The sequence below is a fragment of the Ambystoma mexicanum genome, chromosome 6q (assembly GCF_040938575.1).
Source record: "Ambystoma mexicanum isolate Mex_15411 chromosome 6q, UKY_AmexF1_1, whole genome shotgun sequence".
Lineage (NCBI taxonomy): Eukaryota > Metazoa > Chordata > Amphibia > Caudata > Ambystomatidae > Ambystoma > Ambystoma mexicanum.
This window is the reverse complement of record NC_090937.1, coordinates 778,209,622-778,228,084: the sequence shown is the minus strand read 5'-3', so window position 1 is coordinate 778,228,084 and position 18,463 is coordinate 778,209,622. Positions and strand designations below refer to the sequence as shown.

General features: G+C 45.5%; 1 protein-coding gene across 1 annotated transcript in view; it reads right to left on the bottom strand.

Annotated features, from left to right (window-relative positions):
* LOC138516300 (uncharacterized) overlaps positions 1 to 18,463 on the bottom strand; it is a 1,253,275-nt gene that overhangs the window by 161,834 nt on the left and 1,072,978 nt on the right. The window contains exon 17 of the mRNA XM_069631312.1: positions 16,968 to 17,051. Coding sequence (XP_069487413.1) covers positions 16,968 to 17,051 — 84 coding nt within the window. The remainder of the gene's footprint in view (positions 1 to 16,967; positions 17,052 to 18,463) is intronic.

Below are 18,463 nucleotides of genomic sequence, written 5' to 3'. Positions count from 1 at the left end.
TGTCATGATACTGCTGGCTGCATATTGTTTCTTGAACTGTATTTCCTTGCTTGAGTGTTTGTTTGCAAAGTGAATGCAGTGTGGGTGAGGGCGCATGCAGGCTGTGGTTTTAGCTTATGTGCATATGGGTGGTGTGGATGCTAAGTGTATGGTTGGTGTGTATTTTTAACTTATTTTGTATTATTTTCAGTGAAAAACGTGGTTGTCATTTATGTATAGATACATTTTTCATTGTTAATATCTGAAAATTGGCAAGTCAATTGGGCCTCATTACGACCCTGGCGGTGCGGGAACTATGGTACTGGTAAGCATGCCGGTACCGTAGTTCCCAGAACGCCATACTACGGGCTGTGCTCGCGGGTGCCTGACAGCCCACCAAGTCTTTCCTGGCTGGCTGACCGGCACCCGCGAACACAGCACGTTGGAAGTACCGGCACAACTCTGCATGTGCCAGTGCATTCGATGTCCCCATCCCCATTCAGCCCTATGGGGAAGAATGGCGATGAGGAGGCCCTTGATTCCGGCACCCGAAAATGGGCAAGTACCGGGTCCGCCTAACTTGGCAGTCATGATACCGCTGGCTGTCTGACTGCCCATTCACAGGTGCCATTAAAAATGCAACTCCGGCGGCAGCCGTGCCGCTTTTAATGGCACGGCTACCGCCAGAGTTGTAATGAGGCCCAATGTGTTTTTTCACTGCACCAATTCCAACTAAAATCTAGGTGCCTGCAAAAATTTGGAAAATTGAAATGCCCAATTTTGAGATATCAGGGGTGAAATAATATTTTATTTCGTATGGGAAAACCCCATGTTAAAAGCTGTTCCAAACCCAATCTAAGTAGGCATTTTTTAAACTATTAAGCCGCTAAACAATACATCCTTTCTCTGACAAGCAGTGCTACTCTATACATAGATTAATCAACCCAAGACAGCCATTTCTCAAGGCTGCAGAGAACCACATACCTGGTTTTACCCTCATAAGTGTAGAATAGTTTGACAGTCTTTCACTGCCCTGTGACACAAAAGCAGTTTTCTCGAGCAAACAGCTTTCATTTGAGCTAATTTGCATAACCACAATGCCTTGCTGATGTGGCTCTGAACTGGAGGTACTTCCAGCAATGGTTACTAGTTGGCTTGTGGCATGTTTGACTTGGTTTAATATTGCACTTTCACATAGAAGGTTGTGTTTTCAAGCCTTTTAAAACTCAAGATAATCTAGCTGGTGTTTGAAAGATAAGTTGCCGCCCTACAGTTAAGGTGAGTTGGACTCCCATAGGAACATCGAAAAGTTCTATTGTTAATAACTTTTGACTTGAGTAACGTATTTGGCCGAAATCCAGAAGTTGGGTAGGGATGCGCAGGCTCCCCAGATTGCAAAATTATGTAAAAATGTGTTAGAAAATAAAAAGGTTCTTAAGAGGACAAAAAAAGAATTCCAAAGTTGCAGCCTACTTCATTATAATTTTCCCATAGATAAACTAGCTAAATTTTTGCCGTACTGCTCAGTCCAAACCGCTGGATGGATTTGGATTTGGGCTGAAACAACATGGGCATGAAGCGATTAAAAGAGGCCTTTTTTTTTGGGTTTGGGGTTATTACGTGTAGTATTTTTTAAAATATGTAACTGTGAATATATGCCCCCTTATCTAAAATAGATAGCTCTGGTAAATTGTCAAAACCGGGGTTTTTTAGAAAAGAAACAGCCGCCACCTTTGTTTTTGCTCCATGCGAGAGATAGCTGAGGTTATGGGAAAATGAAACGCAGGAAAAGAGCTACTTGCAGTGCAAAAAACATGCACATGCCAACAGACTAGAGGTGGGGGGGTGGCTAGATGGCACCGAGTGAAGTTTGGGAGTTGAAGGAGTCCAGGGACTGAGTTTGCAACACAAGCTTTTATGTAACCTTAGCTATATTCGCGAATAGCTGAAATGTCAAAGCAAACTGCGTCACAGAAACAGCATGTGTTGTGGGTGGAGAGGGCAGGGGAAGTGAGGAGGCCATCTGGGGAGTGTGAGGAGTGGGGGAACTGACACAGATGATGGGGGCACTTGGTGAGGTCCCGGGCGGGGCATGAAAGCTTTTTTTCCCAGCCGTTTTTCCGATATTCGCAGTTATAGAAAACTACAGCTAGCTACGTCTATCTGCAGGTCATACATAAAATAACTGCAGATAGCCAAGGTTATCTGTAGTTCTGTACCCGCGGCTAAAGAAAAAAAGTTTTTAAAAATGTCAAAATATATTTTGAAGGGTACAGTGATGTCGGGGTGAAAAATCAACTGCCATGGCCGACTCCCATCCATTCAGTGACTGAGAGTGACCCTGCATAGCTTCAAAGCAAGGTAGCGGCTGGCACCCTAAGGTCATGTTGCCTTCTAAATGAGCACAAGTTAAAAGACCACTTAGAGCAACCTGGACTGAGGGGGCAGGCACATTCCTTGCTTTGAAGCAAAGCAGAGTTGGTCCCAGTTCTACATGGATGGGAGACAGTCCACAGTTCTGTATGCTGTGTGTTTTCTTAGTTTTAAATATCTCATAACACACTAAGAAAACACACAGCATCCACATTATTATTTTTTTTGACGTGCTAATGTCAGTCCTGAAAAGTATTGCACTTAGAGACCATTTTTTTTAACCTTTTGCTGAATTGCATTCTGCTATTTGTAGTTTCCTAGTCAAGATGGGGGGAATAATGCCACATTTGTACACTTTTGGCCTAACAGTTTGACAATGAATTATATATTTGAGTGACAATATGGTGTGTGTACTTTTCAAGGTATCTTTATAAAGCAGAGTACTGTTGAAAGCCAGACATGTGGGTGAGGAGAGGAAATGTGAGGGCAAGTAAGTCATGAGTATTTGCCCAGGATGTGGCAAGAGAGTTTGCAATCCTGGACACTGGTGCAGTTATTTTCCCTTGATTGTGGTTGATTTTCAGGACACAATAAAGGACACATGTGGGTGGACAGCGCAAGGGTGGAAACAACCCTTGTTTTTTTTTAGGTGGACAAGCTTGCTCAAGTGTATGGGCCTCATCACGACCTCGGCGGTAACGGTAACGCTATTAGCGCGGGGGCTATTAGCGCGACCGCCATAGCCCCCGGCGCTAATAGCGCGGGATCACGACTTGGGCGGACTTGGAAGTTCCCATTCCCCATTGAGCCCATTCGGGAATGCCCCATTCCCCATTGGGCTCAATGGGGAATTTTCGCGCTCTTACCGCCGGCGGATTTCCCGCCGGCGGTAATAGCGCAAATTTTCGGCGGATTTCCCCCCAGCTAAGAACTGGGGCGAAATCTACCAAAGCCCTGATTCGGCGGACCCTTAAATCCGGCGGTAATAGCGCTACCGCCGGATTTAAGGGTTACCGCCGAGGTCGTGATGAGGCCCTATGTCTAGCAGGATTTTATTCAGGTTGTCATGTTCTCAGTGCAGATGCTTACCTACAAGACCACAAGCACTTGTTGTATATTGGGATTTTGTCTTCCAAGGAAAACGTCACGGCAGATTGCTGAGTTTAAAATGTGAGCACCTTTTATACTTTGCCAGCATATTTATTGGAACATTTTCTCTCTGAGGTTATTTTTCTAGTGTTCATTACTTTTTTTTAAAGTCCATTGCTATTTTGTTTTGCGCACTTTCTTCTAAGGTGAAGGTCAATTGAACTACATTGGTGCCAGCTTTGCATTTTCGCTATGGGGCAAAAGTACCTGGGCGAGTCATGTTTTTCCCTTTTCTGTGCTGCTTAAATGCAGTGAGTTGGGTCGTGTGATGTATCACAACATTCACCAAGAGACCGGCCATAAAAAAGCGGTGTGTGGTATGCTGCTTAACCAAGGATGTGATCCTTAGCAAATAATTTAATCACACAGAGCATTAACTGAAAACATTGTGAGTTCTCAAAGCCTGTAAACACTGTATGCATAGCAAGAAAAGATATTTTTACAGCTACACTGACGCCTGGGGTGAAAAATCACGGGGAACCCGGGTCTCCCATCAATGCAGTAAACGGGATCGACCCTGTTTTGCTTCAAAGCAAGAAAAAGGGCAGCCTCCTCAGGCCATATTGCCTAAGAAGTGAACCTAGGCCACTTAGAGCAACATGGCCTGAGGGGGTCAGTCTCTTCCTCACTTTGAAGATAAGCAGGGTTGGTCCCAGTAACTGCATGGATGGGAGACAGTCCAGAGCCCAGTGCCGTGTGTTTTCTTTATTTTAAATATCTCATAACACACTAAAAAACATACAGCATCCACATTCTTTTTTTTATTGCAGTCTGGTATTTGTAGTCTCCCAGACAAGATGGGGGGAATAATGCCACTATTGTACACACAATGGAATGTGTACTTTTCAAGTTATATTTATGAAGCAAAGTGTTGTTGAAAGCCATACATGGTGGTGAAGAGGGGAAATGATGAGAGGGAAAGTAAATCATGAGTATTTGTCCACGATGCAGAAAATTAGTTTGCAATCCTGGACACTGGTGCAGTTATTTTCCAGTGATTGTGGCTGCTTTTCAGGGCACAAGTAAAGGGTACATCTGGGTGGACAGTGTAACATTTTTTTCATGAGGCGGGCGCAACCACTTGTTTTTTTTTAGGATGGCAAGCAAGCCATGTGATGTCATCAATGTGGTCATAGGCTGCGCAACAGAGGGTGCAAATTTAAAGTCGATTTAGCTAAATTTCAGGGGTTTTCTTGTGTTTAAGTTCTCACCTTAACGTCCCTGCAACTAAAGGTTTTCTATCAATCTATCTATCTATCTATCTATCTATCTATCTATCTATCTATCTATCTATCTATCTATCTATCTATCTATCTATCTATCTATCTATCTTAATATTTATATCGCGTTGTTCGCCCAAAGGCCTTAGGGTGCTCATAAGACGAAACTAACATAGATACAAAAAGAGATGAGGAGAAGACAGGAGGCAATCTACATAAGGGTGACAGGAGTGGAGAAGGAATTATATCTAGACATTTATAGACCATGACTCCGCCTTTGTCTTTTATTATTTGTCCTACTGGGAGACAATGAAGGTTCCTCCTAGCGGATGAAATCCTGGAACGCCAGCAGAGCCCATTTATAGCTCTCACTGCACCATTCTGAATGGTATGCATTTTGGTTATGTTGGATTTTGTGGTGTCCATAAGTAAGCAATTGCAATAATCCAATTTGGAATTTATTATAGCCCCAGCAATCGCTGCAAGTTTGGGTTTGAATAGGTATGGGGGAATTTGTCATATCAGATTAGTATAGAAGGCACACAAGGACTTTAGGTATGACTCATGCCTATGGTAGGAGAGGTGAGAATCCACATAGATACCTAGCGTTTTTACATGTTCAGAGACCAAGATGTTAGTATTATTGATTTTAAAACTTTGATACTGGTCCTCGAGTTTTTGTAATCTTTTTGGAATACCCACAATAAATGTTTCTGTCTTGGCTTCATTGAGGGCAGTGAGTTTGAAGCCATCAATTTCTGTATGGCAAGAAAAACCCTGCTTATTCTTAAGGTATTCCCTTCATAGATTCACAACAGCGTGAAAACCAACTCGGTGTCGTCAGCGTAATTCGTAAATCTGAAACCCAGGGTTCATAGCATGTCACATAATAATTTAGAGAAGACATTAAAGAGCAGGGGAGACAGACAGGATCCCTGCGGGACACCACAGAGCAGCAGAGTTTTTTGTGAGGTATAATTCCCCTTAACCACTGCCTCCATTCTTGGTCCCAAGAAGGATTTAAACATTTTTTTTTGCCGCTGGAGAGCATCTGCCAACTGTTGTTAGTCTTTCAACAAGAAGATCATGGTCAATCAAGTCAAATGCTGACGAGAGGTCCAACAAGAGAAGGAGCGCTGGATTACCCTTTTCGATGATAGAGGCAATATTAGACTGGAGATCCAAGAGAGCAGTCTCGGTGCCATGGTTGGCATGGAAGCCTAACTGTTCACTTGAGAGGATGTTGTTTTCTTCTACAAACTTCTGGTACTGTAGGTATGCAATTTTATCAATTATCTTAAGTAAAAATGGCACATTCGTTATTGGTCTAAAATTCTAAAATTGCCAGGAATGGATGGATCGAGATTATCTTTGTAATCCCTGCCTCTTTGATGTTACTTGGAACATAGGATTTGCCAAAGGATTGGTTCACAAACTGAACAACCCACGACGCAAGTGTCTCAGTGAAATCTTCAAAAAGCTTGGCCGGGAAAGCATCCCCCTTACATGAGGACGGTTTCAAATTGTTAATAATGTAAAGAACTTCCAACTATAAGTAACAGTTTCGGGGTGGCTGTAAACAGGAAAGACTTCAGACTCTGAGGCCAGTATGTCATTATGGAGATTATTAATTTGTTCTTCAATGGCCTGTTTGTGTTTTTCAGTTTTGTTGGTAAAGCCATTGTGGATAGCTTGACACCAAGCATCACGTTCTTGTTCTAAGCTAATTACTGGGGCACTTTTGAGCTCCTGTAAGAAGGACAAAATATTTCTTTGGATTGCAATTTGGCTTGGAGGATCCTGTCATTAAATCTTTTGTCTTAAGCATTAAAGATCACATCGTTGTAGTGTTTAACGGATTGCTTATAAGTAAGCATTGTTTCAGCAGATGGAGCTTTCCTCCAAAGGCATTCAGCTTTACGCTTAATGCGTCTGGTTTCCAAAATGTCTTTCGAGAACCAGTTGGTTTGGTCCGAAGATGTATTAATCTTTGAAGGTTTAAAGGGAGCTAAAGTGTCAAATGCAGTATTTGTGGCCTTCCTGAATAGGTCAGTAAAGTTGGCAAGGGAGTTCTGCTCCGATAGAGCAGGTAAGAGTGGTACTAGATGTAGAGGGGTCCAGCGGCATAACAGAGGGCAGGGTGCCAAATCTTTGTTCAGTGGAAACTCAGGAGATCGGCATGGTATGGGTGTTTGGAGCCTTCTCTTATCCAGAATCTCCTTCGCACCAAAACGAAGAAGACCCAATGGGAGATCTGCTCACATACAGGCATACCATACATGGACCAATCACGGACCATGGTGGTCCCAGTCATTCACGGCACACCAGACTCTCTGGCACCCAGGATGTGGATTGCAACTAGACAGTCCCGCCCACTTCCTGGGGGCACACCCACAAGGCATGCAGAAGCCTGTGAAAGCTTGGCGTTTTGTGGGAGAATACATGCCCAAATAAGGACTGACCCAGGTTGGCTTGACTTGGGGAAGGTGAAGGGGCAAGATGGCCAAAGGACAGGACATAGAACCTTGTGGCATGGCCATTTTGGAGCCAGGCCACCTTTCTGTGCCAAACGCAGTAAACGCGGTTTGCATGGCAGGAAACAGTTACAAATATATAAAAAGATAAGCTGCCACCAGTCTTGTCCAAGGCACATCTGCACTTCTCCTAAATAAATCCTTGGAGGGTGTCTTGGGCCTTTGGAAATGACAGGAAGACCCAAGCACACTATACTGCAAGGTACATTGTGCACTTGTAACATATTGCAAAAAAGTTGCAACATTGGAAAGGACTAAGGGAACAAATTCTCCCAGTACTGACTGTCTTTAAGGGCAAAAAGCCAAGTGGAGGGCAGCTGAAGGCTGTGCTCCACTGGCAAAGTTAGACTATGGTGTTAAAACAGCAGCAAAAAGTTGGGGGGTACACAAATTGAGGGAAAACTTCACATAAATGGGAATCTTTCCTAACACTCGCCCCTCTCAGACAAAGGACAGGGGCAATTAATCCACCCCTGGATGAGTCTCATGTTCAGGTCGGTTAAACATTCTGGACCACCCATCAGCATTGCTATGTTGGACACCTGGCCTATGCTCAATAGTGAAAGCAAAGCCTTGAAGGCTTATGGACCACCTGAGCAACTTTGAATTCTCTCCCTTGATGTTCATTATCCACTTTAAGGCTTTATGGTCAGTTTGCACAGTGAAGTGGGTCCCATAGAGATAGGGCCTCAGCTTCCTTAGGGCCCACACAGCAGAGAAATATTATTTCTCTATTGTGGACCACCTGACCTCTCTGTCCTTAAGCTGGTGACTAATGAATCCAATAGGATGTTCCTTACCCATCTCATCTACTTGTGATAGTACAGCTCCTAGCCCAGTGTCGGAGGCAGCTGTCTGCACAATAAAAGGTATTTGGTAATCAGGGTCCCTGAGAACAGGGGCATGGCACCAGGAGTCTTTTAAGCCATTGAAGGCCTTCCCACACTCTTCAGACCAAGTTGCCTTCTTGGGTTTCTTAGGAGTTGTGAGAGCAGTCAGAGGGGCGGCTATGGTGCCATAGTCTGCCATGACATTCCTATAGTACCCAGTGAGTCCTAAAAAGGCTCTCACTTGGATTTGTGTAGTGGGGGTAGGCCAGTCTTGTACTGCGTGTACATTACTGGGTAGAGGCTGTATCCTGCCTCCACCTACTTCATGCCCAAAGTAGACCACTGAACCTAGTCCAATCTGGCACTTACTGGTCTTTATGGTCAAGTGGGCCTTGTGAGGAGCCTGCACCACCATCCTAACGTGTTTCACATGATCCTCACAGGTGGCACTGAAAACTGCTATATCATCCAGATATGCAAGACAGAATTCATCCGACCCATTCAGGACATGATTCACAAGCCCCTTGAAAGTGGCAGGTGCATTCTTCAACCCAAAAGGCAATACCCTGAACTGGTAAAGACCCTCTGGTGTTGAGAAAGCTGTCTTATCCTTGACATGTTCTGCAAGAGCTATTTGCCAATAGCCTGCAGTGAGGCCAAATGTGCTGAGGTATTTGGAGGCACCCAAAGTATCCACCAGCTCATATGTTCTAGGCAAGGGGTGTTCATCTGTCTTGGTGACAGCATTCAGAGCCCTGTAATCCACACAGAAACTCAGCTCAGAGGTACCTGCCTTTGGAACCAAAACCACAGGGCTGGACCGAGGACTACTGGAGTGTTGAATCACCCCAAGATCCAACATTTTGTTGACCTCTGTCTTAATGTAAGACCTTATTTTATCTGACATTCTGTATCCCCTATTTTTAGGAGGTACACTATCGCCTGTGTCAATGTCATGTTTGCACCAAAGTGTCAAACCAGGAGCTTGTGAAAACAAGGGAGAAAACTGCCTCAGCAAACTTTTCATCTCTTCTTGTTGAACAGAAGTCAGGTGAGGGGCCACTTTGACACCCTCAATGGAGCTGTCTGAAGGACTGCTCTGGAACAGGTCAGGAAGAGGTTCTCACTCCTTCTCCTCAACATCTGAAGCCGGCAGCAGTGCAGCAATTTCAACTCTTGGGATGAAAGCCTTAAGTCTATTCCCATGCAACACTTTTGGAGCTTGTTCAGCCCTTCCAAGGTCCACTAAATAGTTGACCTAACCCAGTGAACCACCACTGTGTAAGGGCCTGACCATTTGTCCTGTAAATCTCTAGGCCTTATAGGATTCATGATCAGGAATTGCTGACCTGGTATGAAATCGATGAGGGCAGCCTTCTGGTCATACCAATGTTTCACTGGTGCTTTCCCTGCCTTCAGTTTCTCACTAGCCAGACCCATCAGGGGTACCATCCTTTTTCTGAGTCCTAGTACATAGTCTACTGGGGGAGTGGGCATCTCCCACCCCTCCTTGACTATTGCTAAGGGTCCCCCCACAGGGTGACCAAAAAGGAGCTTGAAGGGGCTGAAAACAACACCCTCCTGAGGTACCTCTCTGAAGGCAAACAGTAAGCAATAGAAGATCCCATGTTCTTCTTTGGGGCTCTGCAAGAGCGCCAAACATGCTTTTAAGGGTCCTGTTAAACCGCTCAACTAGGCCATTGGTTTGTGGATGGGATGCGGACTAAAACCTATAGGTTACACCACATTCCTTCCACATGGCCTGCATATACTTTGACATAAAGTTGCTGCCCCTATCAGACACAACTTCTTTAGGGAAGCCAACCCTAGTAAATATGCAGAGTAAAGCTTTTGCAATTGACCTGGCCGTCACAGTCTTAATGGGATGGCTTTAGGATACCTGGTGGCATGGTCGACCAGCTCCAGGATAAACCTATTGCCTGAGGATGTTTCGGGGTCATGGGGACCAACAATGTTGATCCCTATCCTCTCAAATGGTACCCCCTCAACTGGGAGTGGGGCCAATGGACCTTGGATTGTTGTGCCACTTTTCCCAGATAACTGTTATGTGGCACAACTCCTGCAGTGGCTTTCTACTTGCACCACCATTTTGGTGTAGTAGAAGTGCATGGATAATCTTTGGTTGGTTCTCTTGATGCCAAGGTGACCAGCAAGGTGGACTTCATGTGCCAGCTGCAAGAGGAAGGGTCTTACAGCAAGGGGAACCAGCAACCTCCTATGGTCTCCATCTGTAGACTCTGTAGGCTCACTGTAGATGAGCCCCCCTTCCCAATAAATCCAATGCTTCCCAGGAGATTCACCCTCAAGCTGGGAACAGGCGTGTATCTTTAGGCCTTCCAAAGATGGGCACTCACTTTGGCCCTTACTGAACTCAGCCCTGTCAGGACCACCTTCCACTAACAAACTCTGTAGTTCAGGATGGTCAAGGGGATTGAGAATTTCAGGCAACACCTCTCCCTCGTCAGGTTCAGATGTTTGACCAACTACCTCGACCTCAGTGGTAGGTGAGCTAGGGGGAATATTTTCTTTCCCTCTTTTGTCTTTCTGGACTCCTTTAGCCTTGGGTTTCCCCTTTGGCTTGGGCTGTGCAGTGGACTTGGCCAGTGCAGCCCTTATTTGTGACCTTGTGCATGGTCTCTCTGCTGTGTCACTCACAAGCCCTAAAGCTCTGAGATCATTCCCCAGCAGGACCTTGCCTGGGACATCTCTCTGAATGCTCACTGGAATCCTGACTACTGTACCATGTATAGTAAGATTTACAGGCATAACTGGGAACTTGAGAGGGGGGCCATCGGATAATTTAGTGGGTAACAGAGGAGCTCTGGCCACTTCCTCTGGGTCTACCAAGGTAGAGTCCACTACAGTTCTGCTGCACCCAATATCCCTAAGGGCAGGAGTGTCAACTCCATTGATCAGCACACTGTCCTTAAAATAGTGCTTGGTATATTCAGGAATTCTAGCATACACCGCTGAGACTTTAGGCTCCCAGGAACCGCACGGAAACTAAAACTACCTCAGAATCTATCCTAAAGGGGAATGTGTCTGAGGAGAAGGATGCCCCTGTCATATTGTCTTTCTCATAGGAGGAGAAGGCCAGATTCGCAGAGTGGACTCCCAAGGTTTTGACCTTACATCTGGGGTCCCCCTTCACATGGTCACTTGCTCCACAAGCCACACAAGATCCACTGGGTCTTGGGACATAGGGAGGCTTACCGTAACCAGAGTTCTGTTTGGAAGGATAACTTCCACTACCCTGTGCATTTTCCTGTGACTTACGCTTACATTTCTTTTTCTGGCTCTTTTGGGAGGATGTTTTATCAGATCCCCCACCCTCTTTATATTTGGATGTTTTCTACTCTTCCCGCTTACCAGGATGAGTCTTGTCCTTATGGTACTATGGTACACTCTATGTGACACCCACAAATCTGCTGCTATGGCCAGTTTATTAGGATCTATCTCCTTTGAATCTGCCAAATGCTGCTTAAACTCAGGGGAACACAATGCAAAAATATGTTCAGGCCTGAAAAGACATCATACCCTCAAAGGGGGAGACCTTATAGCCTTCAACCCAACCAGTCAAGTTATTTAAAGAATCAGTCACATATGACACCAAAGTACTACCTTCTTCCCTTTTGTACTCTCTAAACCTCTTAAAGTTTTGGGCAGACGTCTTCCCAAACTTGAAGATGAGAGTTTGCTTCAACATTGCAAAATATACTCTTTCAGCGTTTGACATCTCAATAATAGTACTGCAGTCAGAATGGAGTAGTCTGCTGAGTAACCATGCAATTGTATCAGCATTTACAACCTCTTGAACCCCACATGCATACTCAAATGCATTCAGCCAGTCCATAATGTCATTATTCTCATCATAAACACTGAGCAGATCTTTAGGAAATCTTGGATGAGAGGAGGACCAAGACCCATATCCTGATCCCTTGGATCCATTGGAAACCTAAAGCTTGGCCAGCTACAACTGGTGATCCATGCCCTTCTGTTTTTCTACCTGCTCTATCCTCAGCTTAGCCATGTGAAATGCAAGCTCTTTCTGCTTAAACAGCAGCTCTTGCTTTTTGAATTCCAACATGGCCTCAGCATCAGAGCTGGCAGAGGAAACTTGGGACATCACATCATCCCTGTCATCATGGGCACCATGAAGGAGGCCAATGACAGAACTGTCAGTTCTGTCAGTGGAAGCAGCTCCACTTCCTTGTGCACTCTCATCAGAGGTTATGGCATCAAGTTGCACCTCCTGCCATTCCATAATTCGTTGGATCATTTCCAATTTGGATCTTGAACAGGCAAGCCTCTCTCAGTACACATCATTCTCAATGTTTCAGATTTTGAAGCATTCAATGTTATATTGGTAATTGTTTCCATTATTCTAGAAAGGTCTATGGCCTTTTCAGTTATCACTACTAAGTCACTATGTGTCCTGGGTAGGGGTAATCTGAAATGCCTTCACTAGTGTGCAACACTGGATACCTTCAGTCCTATCCCACTGCTGTACACCAATTTGTTAAGATGGATTTCTGAACTCTGTCCTGGTGGGCAGAGGTTCAGAAGACCAGCCTAGTTTCTTGGAACAGGGTAACCTTCTGTACATGCCAAACCAATCAAGGTAGCATTGGCAGAGGTCAAGACTAGGTCTCAGGAGGGGTGAGGGTGACTGAAGGACCTCACTGAGCACACAGAGCAAAGGACACTTACAAATCACTCCTAGACAGGTGTATCTATATTAAAAATATAAGTACATTTATTTAAGGCCTTTGAAGTTCAACACACAGTAATAATCAACAGTAATACTTTTAAACCAACACAATCCTACTAAAATAGATATATACAATTCCAAGTGGCCTAAAGGATTAAACGCACAGAATGGGTCCACAACCTGCAAGGGAAGGAAAAAGGCAGCGCAAATTATCTTTGGCCAGTTCTGCAAAGTTCAATACCTAACTGAAAGGCAGTCCAGTCCCTACATTGAGAGGAGCCTAGTGCTCAAATGTACTTTCAGGTGCTGGTGCACGCGCTAGTGCAGAAGGGCGTAGACGGGTCTCTTGTAGAGTCTGTAGCAGCTCAGGAAGGTGAGTGAGCTGAAGCAGAATAAGTTCCCACTATTCGTGGAGGGTCTCCCCAAAAGGCAGAACAGGTTCAGGAGTTGGGAATGGTTCGATAGCTCAGGCTATCTGTGGAAAGGAAAGTGGCCCTCAGGGGACACTTGTGGGTAAAAATGGATGGATGTGCTAGGGGCCACCATTAAGGGTTGCAAGTACACACCAACCCCCGGCCCACTCCAGACTAAACTTCGGCAGTCGAGTCTACTTCCGCTGCAGGTTCAAATGCAGCAGTTGTGCGGCTATGTGGCTTTCAGTGCTGAAGTCACAGCGTTGATTCCCCAGCGGGACAGTGACGATTTCTCTGCTCCTGGTGGATATATCAGGCTAGTTTCACTGTAGCATGCTTCAGGGCACAGAGGGGCACAGCAGCAAGGCACCTGCGAAGTTCATCACCACAACTGGGCCACACGGTAACCGTGTGTACTCCAGGTTTGGGCGCTCTCTCTTTACTGCAGACCTGGGAATGCTGAGTATATGAAATTCGGTATGAGAGTGCTGTGACCACAGAGCTTGCGATGTACCAAGTTTCAAGGGTCTCCTCGAAATGGCAGCAGTGTCAGAGCAAAGGTCCTGTGCAAGCTGGTCAGCCCACTGGTTGGCCCAGGGACACTTCAGAGAAGGCTTACTTGCAGGGTTTGATGAAGGTGCCGGGAATAGTTGGTACCACTATTCCAATGGGTCAAAGTGTCTTCGCAGACCTTCTAGTTCAATCAGATGCAGAGGGGTCCAGCGGGACAAGAGGGGGCTCAGGGAGCCAAAGCTACCAGCAGTTCCTCGAGCTGGCTTCTTAGTTTCAGGATGCTTGAATCCTATCCTTTGTTCAGTGGGAACTCAGGAGATCGACACAGTATGGGTGTTTGGAGCCTTCTCTTATCCAGAATCTCCTTTCCGCCAAAACAAAGAGGACCCAATGGGAGATCTGCTCACATACATGCATACCATACGTGAACCAATCACGGACCACAGTGGTCCCAGTCATTCACAGCACACCAGACTCTCTGGCAACCAGGATGTGAATTGCAACTAGACAGTCCAGGTCACATCCTGGGGGCACACACAGAAGGCAGACAGAAGGCTGCGAAAACGTGGCGTTTCGCGGGAGAATGCATGCCCAAATAAGGACTGACCCGGGTCGGCTCGACCTGGGGAAAGTGAAGGGGCAGGATGGCCAAAGGACAGGACAAAAGAACCTTGTGGCATGGCCATTTTGGAGCCAGGCCACCTTTCTGTGCCAAACATGGTAAACATGGTAAACACGGTTTGCATGGCAGGAAAGGGTTAAAAATATACGAAAAGATAAGCTGCCACCAGCCTGTCCAAGGCACATCTGCACTTCTCCTAAAATAATTCTTCAAGGGCCTTTGGAAATGACAGGAATACCCAAGCGCACTATACTGGAAGGTACATTGTGCACTTGTAACATGTTGCAAAAAAGTTGCAACATTGGAAAGGAGTAAGGGAAACAAAGGGCCTCATTACGACCCTGGCGGTGCAGGGTTAACAGCGCCGTAAAAGGTGCCGGCGCCGTTTACCCAGTATCGCCTCATTACGAGGTCCCCTCGCGGGACCCAGGAAGTAACGCCTGGTCAAAGCAGGCGTGCTTACCGGGTCCCGCAAGGGGAAGAGGGAGCAAACAACGGGCCAACACGTAATGGCCCGTTGTTTGCTCCCTCTCCCATTCCCATTCAGCCCTATGGGGGCTGAAATGGGAATGGGGAAGGACCGGGTCCGGGTCCTTGGAGGGAGGAATTACTGGGCCTTCCGAACTCGGAATGGCCCGGTAATTCCTCATTCTGTGGACCCGGACGTGATTTCGGCGGCAGCCATGCCGCCAATAGCGGCATGGCTACCGCCGAGGTCGTAATGAGGCCCAAAGTCTCCCAGTACTGACTGTCCTTAAGTGCATGTCAGTTTCCCCATAAGAAAGTGAGCGAAAAGCCCAGGGGTTCCAGGTGAAGGCTGTGCTCCACTGGCAAAGTCAGACTATGGTGTGAAAACAGCAGCAAAAAGTTGGCAAATACACAACTGGAGGGAATTTTCCTAACATTGACACCAATGAGGAACAAGCATTGGCCAAGCCAACAGTTTTGGTTTTTGTATAGACATGGGATCGGCAGTGCCATAACAGCTGCAAAATGATGTAAGCACCTGGGCATATTACAGCAGTGCCTGTAAAATGTCCATCTAATGCCTACACACAGTTTTGCTAACGCTAGTTTTCAGTAAGTCTTCAGTGCAAGAACACGTATACTGCTTATAATCAAGTAGCTGAAGGTCACTAGGTTAAGGCATTTTTACTATAACAGTAAAACATGTATAGGTTCAATTGAGCCATTAGCACTACCAAGACAGCTTTGAAATAACACTGGCAGACACTTGCACCACAACGTTTGTTGTTACTGCTTGATAGAGCTAGCTAAAAGAGATCCCAGGAGGGTCTGTTGCTGGCAGAGAGAGGCAGTCGTGTTTGAGAATGACAATAGGGATCATCATAGGCAAGGACGTTCTATGGGTGAATACCCAAACAACATGCACAAACTGTGTGTCTCTCACATCCATTTCCCTCCTAGCGTTATTGCAATGCAATAATTTTGCTTGCAAGTGGTGTGTTAACGCCAACTAATAACTACATTCTAAAAGAAAAGTGAGGTTTCTAATTAGGTATGCTAGCTCAGGCCTTGTGCTGGCTAAACAGAACATTGCTCTACACTGGAAAATCTCTAATACGTTGTTGCTGGAAATTTGACGCAGAAAATGGGCCATTGTTGACAGATATCACAGACTCAAAAAAAAAGAAATATGTGGATGTTGGTCTGATAGTCTTAATGTGGGATATCTTGCTAAATTAACTGTAACAGGATTCAGATTTCCGCCCACCATGAATGAATTACTGAATGGCAGCATATGCAGTATCGTTTTGATTTGATTAAACAAATAATCCTACATGTGATGGTAGTAGGCAGATAGCTACACGAGTAAAGAGTTGGTCTCTGAAACGAAGGCAGTGTGCACTTTCATTTCATGTTAAAACAAATGTGGTAATAATACCACTGGTTAATAAGCGCTTAGAAGCTGTACGAGCCCGGCATTAAGCGCTATATAAGAACACAATGTTATAAATGTATTATAGGACGACACTGCACAGTTGCACATTCATCCTGTCATAGCTTTCTCAAGGGGTGATCAATGTGCAGATGTGCGGAAAATGTGTTTTTTAATATTCTGAAACGATGGGGGATTGGGTTATCACATGAATTTCGGGGTAGAAGAAATGAGCCGCAATGCAATACAATTGCACAGTTAGCCGGTTTTATGGGCGATATACTTGCACGATGGCCCTCACAAATAAGATCCTATCCACAACAAGAGGTGCCTATCTTACATGGATATACTTTAATATAATGCATCACTGAAAAACAAATGCAACCTGTCTGATAAATGGTACCTTTGAAAAAATTGTGAAGCACACGCACACTCGGACAGGTGGGGGTCCATCATTGAGCTGTTTCGATACAGTAGGTTCTGACATGACTCTTCATTTTAGATTAAAAACATTAATCAAAACAATGCAATGCTTCGTCGAAAGTGCAAAACCACCCCCAGAGTACCTTAGTTTCATCATCCTATGAATGCTTGAAACAAATTGCAGGATGCGATTTTCATAGGGTTGCTTTTCATGCAAATGCCAAGCAAACAGAGCAGGGTAGTGAACAGCAAATGAGCCAAAGAAGATTAAAACAATACCTATGTTTGCAGAGTTGCCTTTGTCCCCACTTCTCGTGTAGGCGAGTTCTTCTAAACGATATGTAAAAGGTCCACTTGGCAGATCTAAAAGAAAAACAAGCACAAGAAATCACTCCTGGTGCACTACACTTTCTAGAGGTGTGGATATCCGTCAGATGCCTGAGGCGGACAACGTTCACTGGCGACTCGTGGTCAGGGACCCCTCTTTGGACCCTGGGGGCAGACCCTGCACAGCACTAACCCTATTAAAGCTACATGGGAAGCACTGAAAACACTGACAAAAGTGGCAATGATCAGACAGGAGGTCGCCTGTCGTGTGCGACTTCACTGCGCAAGGGATATGTTTGCTCGAAATTCAATTCAAGGCCAAGGGTGGGACGGAGCAAGAACTTTATCCCTTGCCAGAGTGTTATCGAATGGCAGATATTTGTTGCAGAAAACATATCAACGTTGAAAAACTGGACACATGTACCACACACAAGTTCCACATCCGCCAAGAAGCCTGAACAATCGGTTTCAACTGCAAGCTCCACCACCTTTATCTCAGGCACAAAATCCACTTTCCATTGAACTCAAACTTTGCCATCAATAATGATTTTCGCAGTCAGTTACGCCATTTGTAGCTTTTATAACGTTCTTCTATTGCCCTCCTAAAAAACGACATCAATGGACAACCTCAAGAAGCCAGCAACATCCATGATGATACATTCATAACACACACACTTGAACAGAGTCCTAATTTATCACCAATTTGTCTGGGGGCTCCTTTGCAATCAGAGTCCTAAGTGGTGATCCCTTTACTGTGTCGATTCTCCGACGGGTGGGCAATGTTACAGTAGTTTACTATATCAACCACTTGGGTGTGGTAAAGAATCACAGCTACTGGCAGAGTTCACCAACGACATCTAGTTCTAATGCATGCAGAGAAAGGTCTTGGCAGTTCAGAGCACCTACTGAGTCTCTCTGGAATTCCAGGTACCCCTGGGATCTCAGTGACTAGGCTGGATTCTCAGGTCTTTATAGAGATCTGTGCATCAGAGAGCCCTCTGCGGAATGCCAGAGCCTTTTGCCTTAGCAGAGTTCACCTTTCTCCACCCTTGTAGCCAGAAGAGGAACTATGATTTCCTCCCCTTTGTCAATGTGGCAAGGATATTAGCAAATAGGAGGGCCGAATCAGGGTCTCTTCTCCTGATTGTACCTTTGTGCGCAACCCAAGCATGGTATTTTATTCTTCTGGAACTTTCTCTGGATTTTCCAATTCTGCTTCCCCAGTGCCTGGACTTTCTGAAGATTCCAGCGGGGAATGCTCACCCCCTGGATGTGAACCGTCCATTCCGGCTCATGGGATGGGCAGGTTTGGGGAATGTTGGTGCATACAGGACATTTGGCTCCAGACCTCATGAGGGACTTTTGCCCTCTCCATTGACTAGTTGGTGTGTGGAGCATGGACTGCAATCCTGTTTCAGCTCCTGTTGTTCTGATTTTGAACTTTCTTG